Raw genomic sequence first — 22,467 nt, forward strand, 5'->3', positions numbered from 1 at the left:
CCATGCTATCAGGAAGTTTTCATTCAGTAACTCTGGATTGTTTATTGTAATGGATCCTGTATTTGCCTTTGAATGTTAAGTTTTATACTTGAATTTCTTTGGAAATGTTGAGAGGTTTTATTTTGGCTCTTTTGCATTATTTAGCCTCTTCAGAGCATTCATATGTTATCAGTCTGTTAAAGATAGTATTACTGATAGCAATACAGTTTGCACAATGCCTGTTTTGTTTAGTTTTCTTCTTGGAAAAAAGTTATTAAAAAGAAGTTTTTGTCTAAATTAAGGTGAATTCATGGTTCCTTTTTCCACATAATGTAACCGGTAGTGTTTGTGATAAAAAAATAAATAAACAAATAAAATAATTGTGATCGGTATCGGTGATCGGTATCGGCAGGAAAAAACCTGATCGGTTATCTAGAACATTTTGTAAAATAAATTATGGAACAAATGTCATGTATTACTCAGTTCCCAACGAGATAAGCTGGAAACGATTTGCTTTTATCTCAAGATAGAAAAGACGACAAGATGTCCTGCTTATTTACTTATTCTGACACCTATTCAAAAATAGGTTGCATCCAAACATTGGAATGAATCTTTTCAAAATAATTTGAGAACCCTTCGATAAAATCATATTTATTTGCTTAGAACAGACAAACAACGTCTATTATTTACAAAACCATGTCGCATACAGAGCGTCATGTAATCAGAAGTCTCACTCACATTCATCAACAGCATAAATAAACATGTTTCGACTTTTAAACATTAACCCAACATTCACAGTATAAACAAAAGCAGATATCGTTCCCAAAACGTAATAACAAATGGAAATATGCCATGTTTTGTCTGTGTTGAACAAGGTGATTTTGAAGTCTCAAACTCACATGGTCTCACTGTAAAAATATAAAATCAACGAGGTGAATCTCCTATCTGGAATGTTAAATTGGCAGTCTGTTCTTGTCTGTTGTGAAACAGTTATTTATATATCCTAACCGTTTATCTTTTTATAAGTTTGAATTTGAGGTTATTCTGTTGGTTCATTAGACAACAATGGTTTAGATACACAAAAAGACCATTCAAAACCTGAAATAAAAATCTGCAGATTTAAACTTTAATGTTACATGGGGTTTTTGACCCAAACTGCTCCATTTGGACCAATTTCCACAACAGATAAAAATTCTGGGTTGTCTTAGTCCAAGTACTGCTGATCCACTTAAAACGGTTTGCCAACTATGGAATATGCCAGAAGAGGTAAAAAAAGAAGAAAAAAAAAAGGCAGCAAGTGCAATTTTGCTGGATAAGATGCAAGCATTTTTAGTTAAAATTAAAAAGAAAATAATTTAATTAAGTATTCTGGAAATACAACAGAGACACTGTTTGTGCAAGTCAGTCCTGTTTGAATTGGTTTGATTATAATCCAAAAGTATAAAATTTGTTTAAAAAATGTCTTGGTTCAATCATGTGGTCATTGTTCTTACTACTTTTTTTGCATCACAAGCTCTCTGAGCTCTAAACATGCTTAATTTTTGAGGGCATGGAAATTTCCTCCCAGCCATCAATGTCATTCCCGTGAGAACATGTAGGTTGATTGTTTTCCCCACAGGAAGAAGGGAATGAGTGTATGTGACCAACGGGGAGCACTTTTAGGCATCATGGATTGTCTTCAAACATGTATTGTTTTAAAGGGACTGTAAAATAAGTGGCTATTGTACTGAATCTTTCCAAACTAAAATGGTACAAAATGACTATGTTTGAAGCAGAAACACCACAAAACCTACACTTCAACAGGAAAAAACATAAGACAAAACTAGTTGTTTATGTAGGCAGCACAACTTTTTTTTTTTTTTTACTTCTGAGAACAAACTGAGCTGGGTAATATAAAACAAACAAAAGAAAAATAAACTATACAAATGTTCTCTGATAAACATTCAATCTAATATTTTCTGCAAACAGGAAAATATTAAGATGGTAGCACAGAAGATGATACAAACCGGTACAGGTGTACTATTTCTGGAATGCTTTACAAATAAAACCACTAATTATTTCAGACATCTACCAGGTACAACAACAAGTGAGACTAATAGAGACCAAAAAACGGTCAGTGTAGCCAATGGTCGAGTCGGTGCCTACCTGCACAAATTCGTTGTCTCCATTGTGCTTCAATCACACAGAAACACGAGTTTAAGACAGAAAATAAACAGTTTGAAGGGTTCATCTACATGTTTTTCTTTCTGAAGTTGAAACAAAAAAAAAAAAAAGGTGACAACTGCTTTGAATACCTGAAGCAACACTAACACTTTAACTTCGTTAGCTACCAAAGGAGTAAAACTAAACTTTGCCTTCGGAGTTGAATCATTGAAAAACAGTCACATGCCTTTTATTTTAGCCCTCACTTGCTGTTAAAGAAGAACACTTTTTCCCCCAACAGTTGACTTATTGTTACTAGTTTTTTTTTTTAAATATAGGCAACTTTATATCACAATATGCTCGGAAACAGTCTTAGACACATGCACACAAGGCATCTCTGACGCGACACAGTGCAGTAGACAGTGGTTAACATTTTGTGTAAAAACACTCATATTGCAGATATTACACTTAGGGACAAAACTGGACCTTCTTTGGCACATTATTGTAGACGAGATATAAAGCTAATGAATGTTTACTTTAACAAGAGTCTTGAAAGCTCAAAACACATAACTTGACAAGTGAAAATGAACAATTAAGCTCATTTTAATGTTTTTTTTTCTGAAACTCGTTTATACTAATGTACAGAAAAGGCAGTACTAACATGCACACAAATCTTCAAGTCTCACACCAATCCTCGAGTGGTTTTGCATACTTTCACAATCATATAGGTCCATATTTTCTTGAGATGCTTGCTCTATTCCAAATCAAATAAGGTACATGTATCTAACAGTAGATGCAGGCTAATCTAAAAGCACAAAAAATGTAGCATTCAAATTTGGTTTTTGAATTAACTGCAAATATTTAATTGAGGTTAGGCTTTAAACCTAAAGCCTAACTTTACTTAAAGTAAACCACAGATTGTATGAACATATGGATGTAACTTAATAGAAAATATAGCCTTATTCTTAATACATTTGTCTTTTTCTGTTCAGACCTACAAAATACTTTTACAGCCAGTGTTGGAACCCTGCTATATCTCTGAATAAAGAAGAAATATGTAAGTTTAACCCCGACAAATCTGCAAAGAGGGTATGGAGAAAATATGCTATCTTTGTTTTGCAAACATATTATAATACATAAGCAAATTAAGGCGCGTCAGAACTGGTAAAAAGAAAATGATAATTTCATGGGAGAAGTGCCCCAATCAAATAAATAAGTAATTAAACACAGGTGCATGCTAAATTAAGCAGGAAACTAAGTGCTTAAATAAACACATATAATAAATTAATTACAATTTTAATTTGATATAAAAATTGTAAATTTAAATTAATTTTATATTTAAGTATGTAATACTTATTTCAAAAAATCAGTCACTGTGATATAGTCAGTCATAAAATATTCACTGGAGATCATTGAGAACATTGGATTGGATTAATGCACAGCAAACTACTGACCAATCACTATGTAGCAGAATTAGCCGCCACTCAATGACATTATGTCTTTAAGGGTTAAAAATTGAACAAACAAATGAATAAATAATGAAATATTTACTATTAGAATTTTTTTTTCCAGTAATTGATTATTTAATGAAAACGTTTTATCATTTAGTGTTAGAACTATTTCACTGTTTGATTTTAACATTGTGGACTGTAGCATAAAACCTAAAAAAATTAATTACACAAATATTGGCATACTATTTAGAGATTTTGACAATATCATCAATTGAAATGTCAGCTAATTAAGTAAAGAATTATTTTTCTTTTATTAATGATTTATATTTTTGATTACGACTCTTTTAGCATCAGTATTACTGAACCCTACGTTTGATTTTTGGCAGTTGAGCACTCGTACACCATAGCTAGGTCCTTTTAACAAACAACAGGTGCGCAGTGCAAACCCACATTTTCAACAGACATTTTAACATCAATAAATAACATTTATTTAAAGATCAGTTTGACTCTGCTTGCTCTTTACAGACAGTCTCATTAAATCACATCAGCTCCTTGAACTGATTGGACTGACATCTTTTTTTTTTTGTTCCGTTTTTAAGTGAAACGCGACAAATTGTGTTCACAGCGAATATCACGTTGCTCCAAACAAAGCTCGTAAAACTTTTCATGAGAACTTTCTGCTTCTAGCATCATTTGGTTGTTTGGACGAAATCAAGTATTCAGTTCCAAAAACAGCATCAGCAGATAAACATTATGTCCAACGTTTAAAGAATTTACTCCCACTGAGAGGACATAGAGACCTTCTTCTTGGTCATACCAGAACCCTCCATCTGTCAGCCTCCTGTCCATATGAACTTGTGTTCACATCATCAAACGAAACACCTTGAAAGGCTAATGTGGACTCTTTTTTTTTTGTTTCAAATTACGATGCTTTTCATTCTTATTCTCTACCTTTGCTGGCTTGTCAAGGGAGAGTCAGAAAAAGCACAATCAGAACGATACCTTCTTGCATCTCTTAAAAGCAGATTTTAAAAGATTTGAAGAGCGGAAGCTTCATTTCAGCTCCAATGACATTTTAACCTCTGTGTTTTCCTCTCAATTTGAACTACACATGACATGTTGTGCCAGCTCTCATGTCTCCATTGTCATATCCATACCACTGCTTTGTGCATCCCTTTTCGACCGAGCCAACAAACGCTTTTTTGGTTTTCCCGACTCCGAAGCCATCACTGCCGCGCCGCAGGCAGAAGGAGCAGAGGCGTTTCAGGCCCTTTCTAAATGCCGAGTTGGAAAGGCTGTAAATGAGACAGTTGCAGAAGCTGTTGCTGATAGCCAACCATGTGGTAAGAAACGAGGCTGCAGGGTGGTGGTATATTCCTCCGCTCTCCAACAGGAAGTACAGGATGTAGGGCAACCAGAGGATGTAGAACACACTCGTTATGCGAAACAATACCATAGCGTATCGCTTGTCGGGGTACGTAGACTGCTGATACTGAGGCTGGTGGTGCTGGGTCTTCTGCGAATGGGACAACTGGGGAATCTGCTCTTGCTCTACCGTGGTGCAATCTTTCATGACTGCTCCAGCAGTCAGTCCGGGACCCTGCTGCTGTGGTCTGTAGCGAGCGTGGCGCTCGCTGATCTCCCGCGTGTGCTGTCTGCAGATCTTAAAGATGTTGGCGTATGTAAAGCAGATCGTGAGAGCAGCTGGGGCATAGAGCAGAGCGACGATGAAGGTTGTGAAAGCCGGACTAGTCCTCCACTCGACCGCACACCACTCGACCACATCTCCGTGATAGCCAGGCTTCCCCCACCCAAGAAAAGATGGGAGGAACACCAAAGCAGAGTAGAACCATATCAGAGCAATGCAGCAGCGCACCCGACAGGGAGTGACCAGAGAAGAATAAGTCAGAGGCCGTGTGATGGCGATGTAGCGGTCTACGCTCACGCACGCGAGGGACACCATTGAAACGGACTTCAAAACTGAAACCATGTACCCAAACACCTGGCAGGTCAGTTTGGGATCCAATCCCTGCAGATGGTGAAGCAGAGACAGGGAGGGGAAGAGGCAGCTGACCCCCACTAGCAGATCTGCATATGCCATAGTCTGGATAAAAGCACTGGTGGTGTGCTGGCTGAGCAGAGGGGCACAGTGAAACACAAATATCACCACCAAGTTCCCACAGATAATAAGGATAGTGAGGAGGAGGATGATGGATACCTCAAGGAGGCATGTGCTAAAAATTTGGGAATAGCCAATTTCAAGTAAGCAGAAGGGAGTGGATAAATTTGAGTCCAGCGAGCTTTGGTTCAGGGAATCCAGGGAGGAATTCATGATCTCAGGCAGTAAAACACATAAGGGGGCCCTTAAAGGGTACAATAAATCCAAAAAGCCACTATTACGCCTGGTAGCCCGGCTGCTTTTATCAGCAGTTTGGTTTCAGTCCAAACAAAGACCCCCATGCTCCATTTCAAACACAGGAAGGATTGAAAGGGCAGATAAAGGTGTCAGAAAGTTCCCTGGTGTTGTCCTCAGAGCTGGCACGGTTACCGTACTAGTAAGGTAAAATCCTTCGTCTGGAGGTTCCCAGGTAAAGGCACAGAGGAAGAAAACTGCCAGGAATGTGACTCTTATGAATATATTGATGTCCTCAATGTCAAATGCAAATCCAGAAATCTCAAACTGCAGCTCCTATCAATTTGTAGTCCATCGGGTCACTGATAAAGCCTCCGGAGAAAAGTCATTGTTTAAAGAACTGCATGTTGTGGGGATGATTAAGCATAATCTGCTTCCTATTCTGTCCTTCAAACCACTTTCCCCACTTTTCTGGCTCTTCTTTTCCTCTTCTTTCACCAGGCTTCCATCTGCACTTTTTTGAGTGTCAGCTTCTTTTTGGTCCTTCACTGTAAGATCCCAGCAGAATACTGTACGCTGGTACAAAGTCAGCAGAGTGTAGTGTTACAGGAGTCAAAAACCAGTCCTCACAAAGGTGGAGTAAAACACACCTGCAGGTTTATTTCCCGCCTTTAGAGCAGCAACTTCGTCTGGAGTTGAAATGTTAAAGGCAGGCATACCGATGCTGGGAGAACCCCTCTGTGTTCATTTGTCCTGCTCTGTCGTCTCTCTCACACTCTGTCTCCCTCCTTCTGCCTGTCTACAGAAACAGCAGCACTGAGGCCCCTCCCAGTCTCAGTGTCTCCAACCAATCAGCATCCACAAAAACACGAGACCGTTTCCTTCCCCCAACCTCTCACATTTATTTTTTTTTTTTAATGTGCAAATTTATCTAATAATCACGTCGAGATTGAATCAGTCGCACACCGTCAAAATTAGTAACGATCAGTGCAGTTTGGAACTTGGAAAATCATAATTTAGGTTGAAGGGGGGAAAAGAGCAGGAATTGTATCTGCGTGAATGCTGCTGATATTTTTTTAAATGTATCTCATAAAGGACAAACAAAACTTTTTAAATATCAGTATTCAATAAAGTCTTATTCATATGCACCAAGCCCAGTTGCTAGAATGAAATAGTACACTAAAAGCACAGTTTAAAATTTAAAATCAAAGAGTAAATGTAATTGGCTTTCAAGTTTCCCCCCCCAAAATCCCAATGCTCCAACAACTCTAGCATAGCTTTTAGATTTTGATCATTATGATATATTTAAAATATGGGAAAAGTTATCTGCATGACAGAGCACAGTTGTAATACAAAATATTGCCTCCAAAGTGTCTTCTGCAATTACAATATTGCACATAATACATACGGCAAGACTGTTAATAATATACATGTCCAGTTGGACACCCTTTCATTGTCATTTAAATACCTGAACCAAAAAGGGAAATACAGTAAAGAATATGGGGAGTAATAACAATTGATATTAACATCACAATAATCAACAATAAAATGTAGTTTAATGATGTATATGCATAGTTCAAGTACAAAAAAAAGATAAAGTTTGGCATCTTTATACTTATCCAGAAAGAAAATCTGAGAATGCTATTTTAAGCATCAGGGGCTTTTTTGCAGACTCAAAAACAACAAAAGCCTCTCAAGTCAAATAATGTTGTGACTGCGATAGCTTTCTATAAAAAACGGCCGAATGCTTCAGGCATTCTGCTGAGAACTCATGATTCCAAGTGCAACATCATGTGGTAATGATATGCTCAAACAATAAGGAATTCTAAGCATTCGTTGTGAATGCATTATAGCTCAAAAGATGCCCTCATAATGTTTCACAAATAATAATAGTCCTTAGAACACAAAGTTGTTTGCCATTAAAAAAAAATCAACAAAATGGTGCACAGTCACATAAAGAGAACTATTAAAACATCTGCATCTGTAGCAAGACTTGAAGCCACTAAAGCGACTCATGGAAGCAGTGATGTTTTTGAGGATTTACAGAAGCAAATAAGAAATTATATTAGCTTTGTCATTCCAGAGTCCGGTAATTCTGTAAATTAGCTTTAATCTGAAACCAACAAGGTTACATTTTAAAACATGGAACACAAAAGAAACACAAAATTAGTGGGAGTAAAACAGAAAGATGTACCGATCAGCTTTTTCTGGCCAATAATAACTTACTTTTTTCTTTGAGGTTGGACCTAATAATTCTGACTTTAACTGATGGTAATTTTTTCCCTTCAGAGAAACATGTGATACAGCTGAAGGTAGCATTTTCAACTTAAACAAAAATTTTAAGTATTTAAGAAATTATTCTCATTTGTGTGTCAGACCATATTTGTTTAACCCTAGTTTGTTTAATTAAGATATATTTTAAATTGTATTCAGTTTTAACATATTTAAGATTATTATTTTTTTCTTCCTTTTTGTATCAAACAACCGAATAACAATCAGACATGACCAAGGTCAAATCAGGCTGCTCCAATCTGTGACAAATGTATCTGTACATGTGCTCAGGAAAATAGCATCTAGAGAAAAAAGTAAAGTCAAGGTAATCAAACTTTTAAAATTATTACTGTAATGTATCGATTCGTCTCTGATTTTATGGAAGACCCTGCTCCGGTCGAAAATCAACCCCACAAACAGAGCATAATCTAATTATTTTATCCCGCCTTTCTCAACGCTGTCAACAGCAGGTTTTCTTTTGTAATCACATGGGCAAATCCGCAGCTTTGCCTAGAGTCTAATGAACATTTGTGAGCATAATTGCTCACACTATTCTAGCTCACATGATGGGCAGATTACACTGAATTACTCAAAATCCAAAATTAGCAAATTCGGCGGGTAGTAATTACTGTCAGATTTAGCACAGCACTTTGTGCCCCATCCTTGATGACTTTCTGAAGACTGCAGAATTTGCCTCGTGCAAGGAAATTTCGGGCAGCGTGATGGAGGCTCAGACACAGCCACACAGTCTTGAACACACACACACCCACACCCGCACACACCCCCACGCCTGCACCTTTCTCCCCAACAATCCAGACACTCTCCCCCTGCTTTCACGCACCTCCTCAGTGCACTACACGAGGAGCTAAAAATAGATGACAGTAGGTCTAAAGGGCTGGAAGAAGGGAAGGAATGGGAGGCTGGGGGGAGAGAGAGATGAGGATGAGAGTCAAAACAAGCAGCCTATCAAGAAAGAGGAGGACTTGCAGAAGTTTGGGACAAAAATAACAGTGATAAGCAGAGAGTCGTGAAGCAGAGGGGAAAAGTAAATATGATGACGTGTCCCTTTGTCACCAAGTCAAGCACAAGTCGGCCCTGGTAACTGTGAAACTATGCTACCTTACGTAACATGTCCAGGAGCCGATACAGGTAGAAGACACAGTTACTTTAACCAACAGCGCGGCGCAACCGCTGTGAAGAACAAATCCAATTTCTGCATAAATAAGCACAAATAATCAGTAATCTGCAAGGACTTGAACAGTGAGTGGGTTTTCATTACTGCTACAGTTAAGTAAATGAGCAAAACACTGTTGTCCAGGTAACCTGCTCACCATTAAGCAAATAAGGCAGCTGTTACTCATGCAGCCAAGATTTAACCACCGAACAACTGTGCAATTAATTACTGCACAGACCTAATGTGCATTAATAAAAGATGGAGCATGTAGTCATACATGGAGATGAATTCAAATGTCAACAGGACCTGCACAAATTAAGCTGAGAAACTGTGAGGCTTAACTCGCTTCATTCCAAACTAGCTTTGCTTTATTTCATGTTGGAAACACATTTCTTTCTAAAAAAAAAAAAAAAAAAAAAAAAAAAAGAAAACAGAATTTATTTAATTTGACCAGTTTGTGTGCACAGTGCAGATGATTTCTGTATTATATGTAGCATAAGATTGTTGGTAGTTTATTCTTAATATAGTAAACTAACAAAAGTTGACCAGATCATATTGTCACAGTTGCACTATGTACCAAAGCACTCGAATCAGGGCCAGAATGAACTGCGGGAGTTTGGGAAAGTAGAACACGAGGCACACAAAAGAAAAGCAGCTGCTTGGACATTCTCAAAACTTTTCTGTTATCTTCTGTCAAAGTAGGAAACACAAATCCTAGTGAGTGTGTCTCCTGGCTGATGCAAATATCTTGAATGCTTAAGAGCTTCTGTAATGAATTCCTGTCCAGCAGTGGATATTTACCGTTACTGATGTCAAAATTAAAGTCGAGATTCCATTCGTACCATTCATTCCAAGGGGATAACATGATTTCTGTACTTTTAGCTGAATAAAACTCTAATACAGCCGACTCTCCCTACTGATCCGTGTTCATCTGAGAATTAACAGATATCAAGAACAAGAGAACATGAGGCTACATGTACAGACGGTGATGAGAAAAGATCTTTAGACCAATTGAGGTAAAGCAAATGAGAAAGCAGAAAGGCCAACATGTTACCTCCTGGGAGACAGCTTGCTTTTACATAAGAAAAAAAACCACAAAACAATTACTTTAAACCAAGGAGGTAACAATCTAAAATCAGATCGCATCCACACCAATTACAGATTAGCACAAGCTAAAATGTACAGTTTTTTATCAGGCATTTTTCTTTATCACAGGTGTCCATAAGTGTTAAGTGGCAGTGTACATACCGCTGACACTTTTGTTCTATTTCAAGTGCAAAAAAGTATAATTTGAATTTTCACCGAACAATAAAAAAGCCATTTTCCACTTCGGAACAAAGGCGTAGCTGATAGCCTTATCTAGAGAGAAACGGCTGTGACCATCACAAGTTTAAAAACACATGTGAGACAAAAAAATCTTATGAAACATGGCCACTGGTGAACCCCCAAGGTGAGCTCCAAAAGAACCACAAATAAATTTGGACGGTTGCTACGGAGAACAACAGTAACAATGTTGTAAAGGAGAAAAGCAACAAAAAAAACCCAAACAAACCTGCCTTAGTTAAACAAAAAAATGTGCTGGAAGTCAAAGGACAAACCTCTGACTCATGTGGCTCCAACTTGGCTGTCAGGTGTTGGAAAAGCAAAGTAGTTCTTTTTCAGAAGCAGTTAAGAACCACCATTGGGGCCAACCCCGGTGGGAAAAAAAACTTAAAATATTCTTTCTTCTCTATTTAGTCAACCGTTTATATTTCAACATGTACTTTTTTTGTCATTTCAATCCTCAATAGGTTCTGTACGCATTGAGCAATGTCTTAACACAAAAACAAAATTTAGCCTTCTAGAATGTAATCGCAATCACAAGTTTGAACTGATGCTAAGGAGAACATATGTATGCGTTTTAAAACGGTTTCCACACACAAAAGGCACCACAGATATAGATTTGAAATTCATTAGAAATTCTTCTGTCTGGTCTCACCTTTGTGATGAGAGTTCGGTATTCTTCTACCAGGTGGTCGTTGTTGTGGCAGCCTGCCAGGAGCTGCCACACCTCCCCACGGAGTGCCTCAGGGATGCCGCTCCGCACCAACGCAGGCAGCTGCCTTGGACGGACAGATAGGTTCATGTGCCTGCATGAGACGGAGGCAAACAGAAGCGCAATTTAACGTTTAATCACCACACCCTATGCGTTTCCTTTTCTTACCCGTGTCGTCATTTTAGTACAGTTTGGCAAAAAAAAAAATAATAAAAAAAATTTTGCTGCCGTTTGAGCTCAAAAGAGTGTTTTCCATAGTCATCAAGAGTTGAGTTGTATTTTCACTGATAGTTTATGAGACCAAGATTAGAGGATGAGGGTTCCTCATTTAACGCAAGACGAATAAAAAAAATGATTTACATGCTGATGCTCCCACATTCCACAAGAGGAAGAAATCAATCATAGATAATAACGCTATTACTTTTCAATAAAAATACAATTAATCTAGTTCTGAATATTTAACTTGTGTCTGTAATTTATCCACCGTCGGGATAACCGTGCTGTATTTCACCACAGACGGTTTTTGGCAACGGCAGTAAAATAACAGAGTAAAAAGCAAAAAGTCTTCAAATACAAAATTTTATGTTATGTTGCAGTTTTTTTTTTTTTTAAACACATTTAAGCTTTCTGTGCACTTAGAAGCCACTTTTTTAAAGTCTAACATGTCAGAATAAACGACTGCTATATTTATTCAGAGATATAGTGTTTTGACGAAAGTATTAATTCACCTCACCTATTTCTGGGTTGTTGTTTTTTTTTACAACATTTACATGTTTCAGATCCAAAACATCTCTGATTATTAAATTATTAAAATAGCTTTCCACATAAGCCTAGTCTACTAAAAAAGTAACTTCCCGTTATCCTGTACCGATTTGATTGAGATGTGCTCCGACCTTAAACACTCCGTTCATTCTCAAACAATGGCAGAAGAAAAAAGGGAGAAAAGTGTGCGAAAATTCCTCCACCGCAGAATAAAGTACTCGCCACCATGTTGTCGCATTTGCTTGATGGAAGTTGTTGCCACCAATAGAGGCACAAGAAGTTACTTGGTTTAAGGGGTAAACACTTGTTTACACAGAGCCGGATTGATCAGGATAGCTTTTTAGATCATCAAACACCTCAATAGACGGAATCACCATTTAAAGTCATTTTGCATGTTTTCAGCTTATGCTAATAGGTTGTTTGATGATCTAAAACAATGTAGCGTCGCAAAACAAAGCAAAAAACGGAAATCAGCTAAGAAGCAAATGCTCTGTCTCTAATAATGTTCTTACTTTTACCCATCTTTTATAATTTATTTAAATCTATTCACAGTTTTATGTGCTTATTTGTTCCAGCGGTCATGTTGCATAACTCCATGGTATTTTCTGCAGACACAACGAAGGTGATTTTTATTTGAGCGTGCCCATGCATGTGATGCAATCACTGCCAGGTTTGGTCCTCGGGGAACAACAACTTTAAAGGTCTTTCTGTGATTTGCTGGAGTGCTTTGACCTCACATTGCAGGAACACAGTCTCTTTATTAACTCGCACAAAAAAAAAAGTCACCAAAAGGGTTAGAGCGATATCTTATGATTCCTTTTCTTGTATTTGAGAAGAAACAAAAAAACCAAAAACCTACAGAGAATCATGTTTTCTTTTGCTGCCCTTAAAAGACACACATCTACATTCATAATAAATAAGAAATATAACTTATCTTTTCTTCAAAATGGGAACTGTCAGACCTGCAAATGGATATGCTTTTATTGAGTTACATCTAGTTAAACTGCCGGTTTTTTTTACGGAGTTGATCACAAGTTTCCTGTTAAAATTATGCTAAGTGGTGAGAGAAACCATCCTAATAAGCTGTAATAAGCGAGCGATGACCTTTAAAATAGATGCAGCCCGACCTGCATGTATTCAATGCACCAACATCCAGAGTCAAAGAACAAAATTAGTAGGGGGAACAAATCCGCACCATTTGGACAACAAGTCTCCCCAGGTTTCAAGGATCTTCTCTGCACACTCCTTTGAAACGTCACCAGACCCACTGAGTAGCGGCTCGTCGTTATCTGGACACAAAGCAAGGCAAACAGGAAGCAAAAATCCTCGGTTAGACATTCAGCACACTCTTGCTTTATTAGTGCATGTCAAATGAGAAGAACATAAAACAAGATGGCGAGATAATTAGCCCCAAAAAGGAGCTTTATTTTTACCAAATAAACAGAATCTACAATAAAAAAATAATCTGATGTAATGACTTAATTTTCCACATGAGGTTCAATAAAGCAACATTGTGCATACTATTATTATTTTTATGGCTACAGTTCATGTAAACAGCAACTGATGGAAAAGAGGGGAAAAAAAGACCATAAAATCACCGCTGTGCTAATAAATTAACCCATCTACAACAAATTATGTAATTTTGCAACCTTTGTCACCTCTTACATTCAAGCAAAAAATCCCTGACTAAAACATGTCTGCTGCTTATGTACCCAGGATGAAGCAGAACAAACAGTTCTCTAAGAAAAAGTGCACAATTCCATCTCCACTAGACTGCATGGCTAAATTTGGTGCTGCCCCACAGGAACGGATTTTCATTCTTATGTGAAGTTCTGTATAAATCAGATAACAAATGCTTAAATAACCCATTTTAAGTTGTGTGATGTAAGTTTTATTAATTTCAAGAGGTTCAACAGCACCACTATTTATTATTTCTGGGGCCTGGACAGCCTCCAGTGTTCATGTGTAAACTAATTTATAGCTCCCTCTTGTTTTGAGTTGGCTGTAGCAGAAAGACGGTTGATCACCTTCCTCTTCGTCATCCTCCGGCGGTGAAGGAGCCGTGGTCCCGGGCCCAGACGGGAGGATGCTTGGACTGGCTGTGGTTTTCCTCTTCTCTCTCTCCGTTTCACTTTCCAAACTCACCACCTCATAAAGTGTGTCAGAGGAAGGACTCTTTCGTTCTTTTCGCTCCATCTGAGAAGAGAAGACGTCTGATAAACTGTGGGAAAGCATAATGAGTTACAGTAAGGGGGCTTGTTTCTGTTTTACAACTTTGTAACGCGTCTCGAGGAATACTGAGTCAGTGAAGTATGTCGTCCACTAATGTTCTCTAGCAAACCTTCATACAACAGTTGGACTTGCGTTGATATTAAATTATACAAAAAAAAGTTAACACTCCAATTATCTGACAAGATAACTTGTGCTGAACACAACTTTTCCAGAAGCCCATATTTAAAACCAATATATCAGAATTATTGAAGTGCGTTTCTGGCAACAGCAAGTTGTTATCTTATCCGCAGCAGACAACTTACACGGTGTTTTTATTCGCCATGAATAACAATAAATGAGTGTTAGTCAGAAAAGAGGACTTCCATCCTCTCTAATTTGTGAACCTGTGTGTTTAATTATTTACACAACAAATGGAGGTAAAAAGTGGTGCACCACCATTGATCTTCCTGTCAGAAATATGCTGAAAATTAAGAGTATTGATTCCAAAAATATAGATAAATTAATGTAATGGGAAAAAATTACATTAATTTAAATTCACTGGTCTTGCTTCCTCTCTAATCAGCCATACTCAAGTAATCAGTATTTCTATCAACTGAAGCTATTTGAAGCTTACTTTTCATCATTTGAAAAATTCAAAACTACCCTATTAAAAATGGCTGCATGAGGGCCATCCCAGTAACTTGCTTATGACTGTGATAATTAAAATGTTATATGGTTTAAGCTGCAAAAAAATATTTTCCTTTGTTTTTCAGTTTTAAACAACATCAAATTCTTCATGCAGTAGATTTTTGTTAATAGTCATATCAGCGAATTTTTACTCAAATAAATCAGTTAAGTCAGTTTAGCTCAGTTTGGTCAGAACAACTTAAATAAAAAGTAACATACATACACTAATATTCATTAAAAAAAAAAAATTTTAAAGTAAAAAAAAAATAAATAGAGGTGTCAAAGTGACCATCTGAAACCCACTTTACAAGAACAATGTTGTCAGAGCCGATGTCTGATTATAGAGACAAACCTGTCGTAGTTTAAGGTAGAAGGTCTCAGTGTAGCTACGCTTGCTAAAGGGCCAGAACAGCCTGTCGTTTGGGGAGCACACTCGAACCCTGGTCTCCAGCAGAAAGCGGACCGGTTCCTCCACCTCTGTAATCACCAGATCTACTGCAGTCGTCATGTACATGAATTTATCTGAAATTAAAAATTTTTTTTTTAAAAATTAAAAATCACACTCCAACTGGTCTATTCACATATTTCACAAACTGGAATAGAAATATGAAGTCACCTACTGAGTACACACCAAATATAAACCTTGTTATAAGTTTGACAACAATTCAGTCTTATCTGAACCTTGAGAGAGCATTTTTGGCTCTTACCTTTGGGCGTTTCCTCATTCACAGCCTGAAACTGAGGCGTGTTGGGGTTCCAGCTTCCTGTGATGATGTAAGACTTCCCATCTGAGCTCTTTCCCATTGACTCCTGTTGGGCACACAAGTTGGAGCACGTTGGCAAATAACACACAGAAACACAACACGTACAATACACAAGCAAAAAAATAAATAAACAGCGATAGTCACCCACCAAGTCCAGCAGGTGCATGTCGCTGTTTTTCACATTTCTCCCCGGGCTGAGCAGGAGACCAAAACACCTGGAGAATAATAAACACGCATGTGTGGATGGGAGATAGAGAAGTGTGATATGATTAGGATTACATAAGGGGGAAAAAAGTGAGGAAAAAAAGAAACAAGGCAGAAAACCAGGCGTAAAACAATAACTCTTTCTACATAGAGCGAAAGTTTTGATACATTACATAAATGAGGAGAAATACTTTCCTGAACGGATGGTCCAACACAGTCCAGACCACGTTGAAGACTAAACACATTCTTTCAGTCCTCACTTTCTCTGACATTATGAAACAATAACAACTCAGGCAGAAAATGGAAATCTGCTGGGAATGCCAAAATTTAACAGATTTATTAAAGCTTGAAAAATGAGAGGCTGTGAGTAAGAGTGGGCTAAACCACAGCTGCCCTGGGCTACTTAAACCCCGACGCAGAGACATGAAGACGTTCTGAGTCAATCAACTATAATTGAGAGATTGCTTTCTTATTAACATCTGGTTCAGGCTCAAGCAGGAGTCGGACCAAAAAGAGGAACATCCTCCTTTTTGGCAGACTATACCTTTTGACTTCACCACACTTTTGCAGAACTTCCTTAATTTGGACCTGGCTTAAAAGATTTACCTGAATCCCACTGACATGGTAACATTTATAAAAAGGGAAGCGATAATTAACAGTTTAATATTTAGTCGATCACAACATTAAATTTTGATGCAACTTTCCCAGGGGTGTTGTGCAGCTCAATTCTCCTTATTTTTTTGATCACTCCGAACAAAGAAAGCATAGCAGCTGCAGTTAAGGAACTATTTGAAAACAATAGCTGTCCCCAATGAGTTACAGGGGCTCCAGAGAGTCTCTGTAATACTGCCGTTCCCCATTTACTTTTCTCAGTCAAACATTATGGGAAAATGTGAGAGACTCAAACTTGAAAGGAAGCGCAAGGGGAATCGTAATGTTTCATGTTACATTACAATGATTCCTACACGTATACAACACCTTCCAACATTTTTATTCACATTTTGTTAGTTGTAAACATTTATGTCAGTGTATTTTGTTGGGATTTTATGTGATAAACAGAAATATGCCACCATGTGGCAGATAAATAATGTGCGCGACCTCGAAGACAGTGAAACACGGTGGTGGCAGCATCATGCTAGTTAAAAAGAAACAGTTTGAAAACTAATCATCATTTTTTTCTTCACTTGATAATTCTGCACAAATTATGCAAAAATGCACTACACGTGCATCTAACTGTGGATGTCTTGGTGGAGTGTTTTACCTCTCGATTGCCAGCTCCTTGTTGGAGGTCTGCTGAATGTAAATTACAATCTTCTTGTCCAGTCCAGCACGAAGCTTGAAGCTCTGTTTGTCCTTGTCTTTTGCCACAGCACTGAAAATGGATTAAAAAAAAAATTTTAAAAAGAAAATTCATGCTTATTAAAGTATGACATAGATCTAATTTTCTTAAGTATCATATTTAAAGAAACAAGTTGGATGTTAAATGTGAAACTGAAAAACTGGACAGGTTGACGGAACTTACACGTTTATAAAAAGGGGGTCAAGTTTAGAATAGAGACATTAAATCAAAATCAAGTTACACCATGAGTCACATTCGAACAGCCACTGCTCATTGTCCTGCACAGTTTGTGGATCTGGATCGGCATAAGGTTTTTTTTTTTTGACAGAAACGGTAATGAACATTCTCCAAGCCCCACTGACATAAATTTCTGCGGAAATACCAAGGAAAGTCTAAAGTTGAGTCAGCCAAGTTGAAACAATATCAATCACTTTGAGCTATATGACAAGTATTTCAATAATGTTGTGAATTCCAGGATGTAGTCTGATAACCAAAACACGCCCCCTTTTGAATAGCGACTCATAGAAATCTATTGACCAGAAGCTTTCTTTCATTTTAACTTTATAAGAAAATCTCTACCTCTTTAAGACTGAAAAGCCTGTTAGCAACACTGTGTTGCAGAGAAGTTTCCACACAGCACTGTATATCACATTAGATAAATTACACAAGGAAAAAAGCTCATAATACAGAAAAATTACATTCTAACTGCATTCAAACTTCCTGTTTGAAGGACACCAATAATAATGAACTCAATGTTAATGAGGAGGAAATGTGGAGCCTAAAAATAATTCTGTGTTTTTTGTTTTGTTTTCTGTGTGATTCAGTCATGTAGAGCAGGCTTTCTCGCAAACACACGGACGTGACTCAGTATTATAGAAAAACAAAAATAAAATTAAAAATAGGTCAAAGCTGTGATGAGTGTAGATGTAGCAAAGGCAGGAACTTTCTATTTTGCTTTCTTATCGGCATCGCTAGGAAGAGCCTGTGTGTATGTTTCTCATTTCTCTCAACAACTATTCTTCTATTCATTTTGAATCCAACACAAAGTGAAGGAATTACAAGATTTTTCCCATTTGTACATCAAAGTACGTGTCTCTGTTTTTATCTAGTTTCTAAAACGTAAATCAGTGTGCATCAGGTTGACACCTTCAAGACCTGAACGTGCTGTAAATGATTTGGTTTTAACAGAACTAGAAGGTAGAAAACAGATTTTTTTTTCCCCCATTATTTGAGCAGTCAATCAAGAGAATAAAAAAAAATCTGATTACGAGCTTCACAAAATTAACCGGTACATTTCTAAATTACACTGTGTGCAAGTTCAAATCAAGAGTCTTGAATGTGAATTTACCTGAAAGTACCCTTGCCATCATCTTCCCTGATTTCCAGACTAACAGTGAAGGTGAACAAGTCGCTGTCAGGGGTCAGCGGGGCATTCTGCTGAGACGACAGAAGTGCCTTCTTAGCTGACCTACGGAAGGCCGTGGCAAAGCTGTACAGTATCCGGCTCACCTGTAAGCAGAGGCGAACAACATGCAATCAACCACGGGAAAAGAAGGGAAGAGGAATACAATCAAATGCAATACATGTCTGACATACAATTTATTCAAAGTCTCTGTCTCAGTAAGATTTATTTATAATATCTATTAGGGGTTCTTGTAAAGTCATTAAGAAACTACAGCTCAGCGTTGGCAGGTTTTAAAAAAGAAAAAAAAACAAAACATGTTTTAATTTTCATCATAGCTTGTTAGACAACTCAGTATCTGGTGTCTTATGCTTGCAACAGATTTACCCAAAGCAGAAAGACGGTAAAGTATCATAGCAACATTCACATCAAGCGCGGCTTGAGTTGGCGACAGCAAGAATATTAGAAATAAAGTGGTTGAGAGTGCTTGAGCTTTGTGGTTACTAAATGCCCCATTATGCATACACAGCATTGAAGCTACACTAGGGGGCTAAACAAAAGAAGAACTGAGCTTACGTAAGTTGTCATAAGACCATCTACTTTCCATGGAAAAGTGACTATGCTTATGAATGAACTAATGTGTTGCATGTGTTTGTCTAGCTCAGGGGTGTGTGTGTGTCGATTTAGCCTATCCGGTGGCTCTGAACGACTTCGACCAAAACCAATTTATTAAATTGAAATTTTAATTGAACAAATTTTAAATAAAATTAAGAGAAGAAAGGCTTGTTTTAGTAGTTAATGTGAAAACATGCCAAGAGGTTAGCTTTTTTTTTTAAATTTCCTTTTAAGTCACTAGGTTGCAAAGTAGGTGTTTTATTATTTAACCCTCCCGTGGTTGTAGCGTGATGCTCAGGAGGAACAAGGCAAAAGTCACAATCAGACAGCGGTGAAGCGGGGGGTGCTGGAGAAGGATTGCCCATCAGTTCCTGAAACCATTCAAAATAAAAACCTGTAAAAGCACACATGGGGTCAGTGAGACCCTGCCAGACCGTGCACTTGTGGAGTCCAAATGACCCTATCTCTTACAACTGCAGGAGGGTTAAAAGCACCAAATCATCTCCAAGTATAAAAATAACATAGCCTCACTCTTTTCAAAATATTTTATTTTCATCGTCATACTAGTTTAACATACTGTGCAGCCCGAGTTGAAAGGATACGTAACGAGCAAAAGCGGATGCACGATATATTGACGCCAACATTGGTATCGGCTGATGTTGGTGTGTTTCCCTCGTCTCGTCAACTGTTTCTGGAGGGGAAGTTGAGGAGGTTGGTCGGTTAACATAATTTTTTTGGAGAAGAATTAGCCGGTTGAGGTATGGCCCCTTAACACTAAACAGACAAGTCTGGATTACGAGAAGCAGCAGAACAGGTTCTGGTAAATCTCCAAAATCAAAACTGGGTACAGGTAGAGCCTGCCAACTAGGAAGTGATAATTTAGTCACATTCTCTAAATGTACCTTTCCCCCAGTGAGTCCTTTAACTTTAGATTATTACAGACACATGTGCCTGTGTTAAAGAAGACCCCTCCATCCCGTCTTGAGGCTCATTTTAAAGCACTTTTTGATCATTTGTGAAAGTGGTAAACAACAAAGCTTTTGAGTACAGGGAGATGATGCGGGGCAACTGCTGTTACCGATGAATAACAAGACCTTTTTTGTTTATTTAGACCTGAGAATAAAGCAGTGTTTGTTTTGTCCCTGGCAAAGACGAAGAACATTAGGGGACTGCTGAGGGGCTATTTCATAAGGCAAGAAATGAGAATGGAAGTGAGCGTTGGAGGGGGGGTTAAGAAAGCTAAATGGAGGGGGTCTTACCCATGTGTTGATAGAAAGAATAACATTTAACACAATAGAAGTGTTGTTCCCTGTTCAGTATAATGTTCAAGTAACTGTTTCCAGATTTTATTGTTTTCAGATGGATTTATTCTTCTGCAGCTTGAAAGAGCTTTTCCAGCACACTCATTGTAAATGTATGTAGTCTGATATATACCAACTGGACATTTACCAATTCTCATATATCCTCCCTCCCCCACTGAAAAAAATAAAAATAAAGAAAGGAACTTGATTCCACTAAATAAACTATCTTTTCTTCTCTCTTTTTTTTTTTTTACATTTCTAATTTAGGAAGCCAAATCCAACAAAAACCAACGTGAGATTTAAACAAAGAGCTAACACAGAAAGGGTTCGCCTCTATGATGTTTCCATAAGTTTTACACCAGGAACGTTTCTAATTTTAAGAAATTGTAAACATTTTAAAGTCTACAATTCATACAGAAAATATCAGGCAAATTACCACTAAACTTTTAACATTTTTTTACATTAATTGGAGCACGCAATCTTGATAAGTATAATTATGGAAATTTAAATAGGAGAATAAGTTTAAACTACATTTCTAAAAAAAAGTCGTGAAACTGAGCAGATGTGTTCTGCAAAGCCTAATAAATACATCTATGCTGACAACCAGCAACAGCGAGCTGAGAAAAGAGAAATTGCTGGGTGTGAGACACAGTGGGGCTCTCCATCAGGAAACCAGCAATTATTGGAAACAAGCTAAGGGGCCCTGAGTCCACAAAGGAGGTGGTGTATAGAACAGGGGAGTAGCATGCTTCATGCATGCACAGTGAGAAAATACACTTTTTTTTCTGAGCTCAGAAAATGTTTTAAGCAGAAGAGAAGAGTGTGTGTAGCTCAGGACTTGGGTGAGAGCAATGAAAAATAAAAGTGGGGTCAAATTAAAACTGAAAACGTGAAGAAAATGAGAGAACTGGGCCACAGAAAATTCAAGTTACTTAGAAAAAAACTAATTGTTACAGAGAAATATCCTTGTTTGAATGTGTGAGTGTGAATTTGACTGTGCTAGCGCTCTTTAAGTTCTATGGTGTGAGCATATCTATTCTTGGTTGGTGTCTGAGGCTCTGGACAATGGGATGAAGTGGGACTATTAAAGCAGTGTCTGTCTGAAGGCTCTTAGTTACACTGAGTGCTTTCATGTGGGAGGAATCAGGTCACTGAACACAGCAGCTGTACTTTAACCCAATTTTTCAGTAAATCTGTTCACTCTTATCAAATCTGTGGAGCCTTTTACATACCTGTAATGTTAATTCCTTCAGTGTGTTTGCAAAAATGCAAACTTGATGTTTATCTGAATGGCTTGATGGCATAAATATTTCACTGATCTATTAGATTTCAATTCTGTTGCATGTACTTTTTCTGCCATGTGCAATGTTCTCCTGTTACTTACAATCTATGCATTATTTTTTTTAAGTTATTCCTGGTTCTGTTATTCTATGTTTGGCTAAGTGCTCATGAAGATTTTTATGCATTCACTGTGTTGCTGCGTTTGGAAGACAGTGCCCATATGGCACTGTTCTTCCAAACTTTCCAAACGCACTATTGGCCCTTCATTCCAAACAAGCCGTGTTTGTGTGAAGCCATGATTCTTTCCTGGACCAAGTTAGACCTACTTTTTAAAATAATGTTTCTTCCCTTGATGAAGCCATTAACAGTACCTACTCTGTCTTTTCCAAATGAAAATCTAGCCTAGGTTCTTTTTTTCTATTTCATTCCTCTCCTCCCAATTAGTACACCAATTGAATTTGTTACACTGGACAGCACCTGGAATATTTTATTTCTT

General features: G+C 37.7%; 2 protein-coding genes across 3 annotated transcripts in view; both read right to left on the reverse strand.

The window, feature by feature from the left end:
- Positions 1 to 22,467, reverse strand: part of rabgap1 (RAB GTPase activating protein 1) — a 76,117-nt gene that overhangs the window by 40,466 nt on the left and 13,184 nt on the right. For both annotated transcript variants that reach the window (XM_008424027.2, XM_008424026.2), the window contains 8 exons: positions 18,721 to 18,881; positions 17,295 to 17,405; positions 15,978 to 16,044; positions 15,773 to 15,875; positions 15,418 to 15,587; positions 14,195 to 14,363; positions 13,363 to 13,456; positions 11,349 to 11,499 (listed from right to left, as the gene is read on the reverse strand). In XM_008424027.2, the coding sequence (XP_008422249.1) occupies positions 11,349 to 11,499; positions 13,363 to 13,456; positions 14,195 to 14,363; positions 15,418 to 15,587; positions 15,773 to 15,875; positions 15,978 to 16,044; positions 17,295 to 17,405; positions 18,721 to 18,881 (1,026 nt within the window). The remainder of the gene's footprint in view (positions 1 to 11,348; positions 11,500 to 13,362; positions 13,457 to 14,194; positions 14,364 to 15,417; positions 15,588 to 15,772; positions 15,876 to 15,977; positions 16,045 to 17,294; positions 17,406 to 18,720; positions 18,882 to 22,467) is intronic.
- On the reverse strand, positions 615 to 7,353 carry LOC103473637 (probable G-protein coupled receptor 21). Its single transcript, XM_008424024.2, has one exon. It carries the CDS (start codon positions 5,902 to 5,904, stop codon positions 4,678 to 4,680), a length of 1,227 nt encoding a protein of 408 aa, XP_008422246.1. The 5' UTR covers positions 5,905 to 7,353; the 3' UTR covers positions 615 to 4,677.

Source organism: Poecilia reticulata, linkage group LG12 (assembly GCF_000633615.1).
Source record: "Poecilia reticulata strain Guanapo linkage group LG12, Guppy_female_1.0+MT, whole genome shotgun sequence".
In the NCBI taxonomy this organism is placed as follows: domain Eukaryota; kingdom Metazoa; phylum Chordata; class Actinopteri; order Cyprinodontiformes; family Poeciliidae; genus Poecilia; species Poecilia reticulata.

What these genes read in the sequence shown, in the direction of transcription:
- LOC103473637 (XM_008424024.2), bottom strand. Translation starts at nt 5,904, where the DNA reads ATGAATTCCTCCCTGGATTCCCTGAACCAAAGCTCGCTGGACTCAAAT.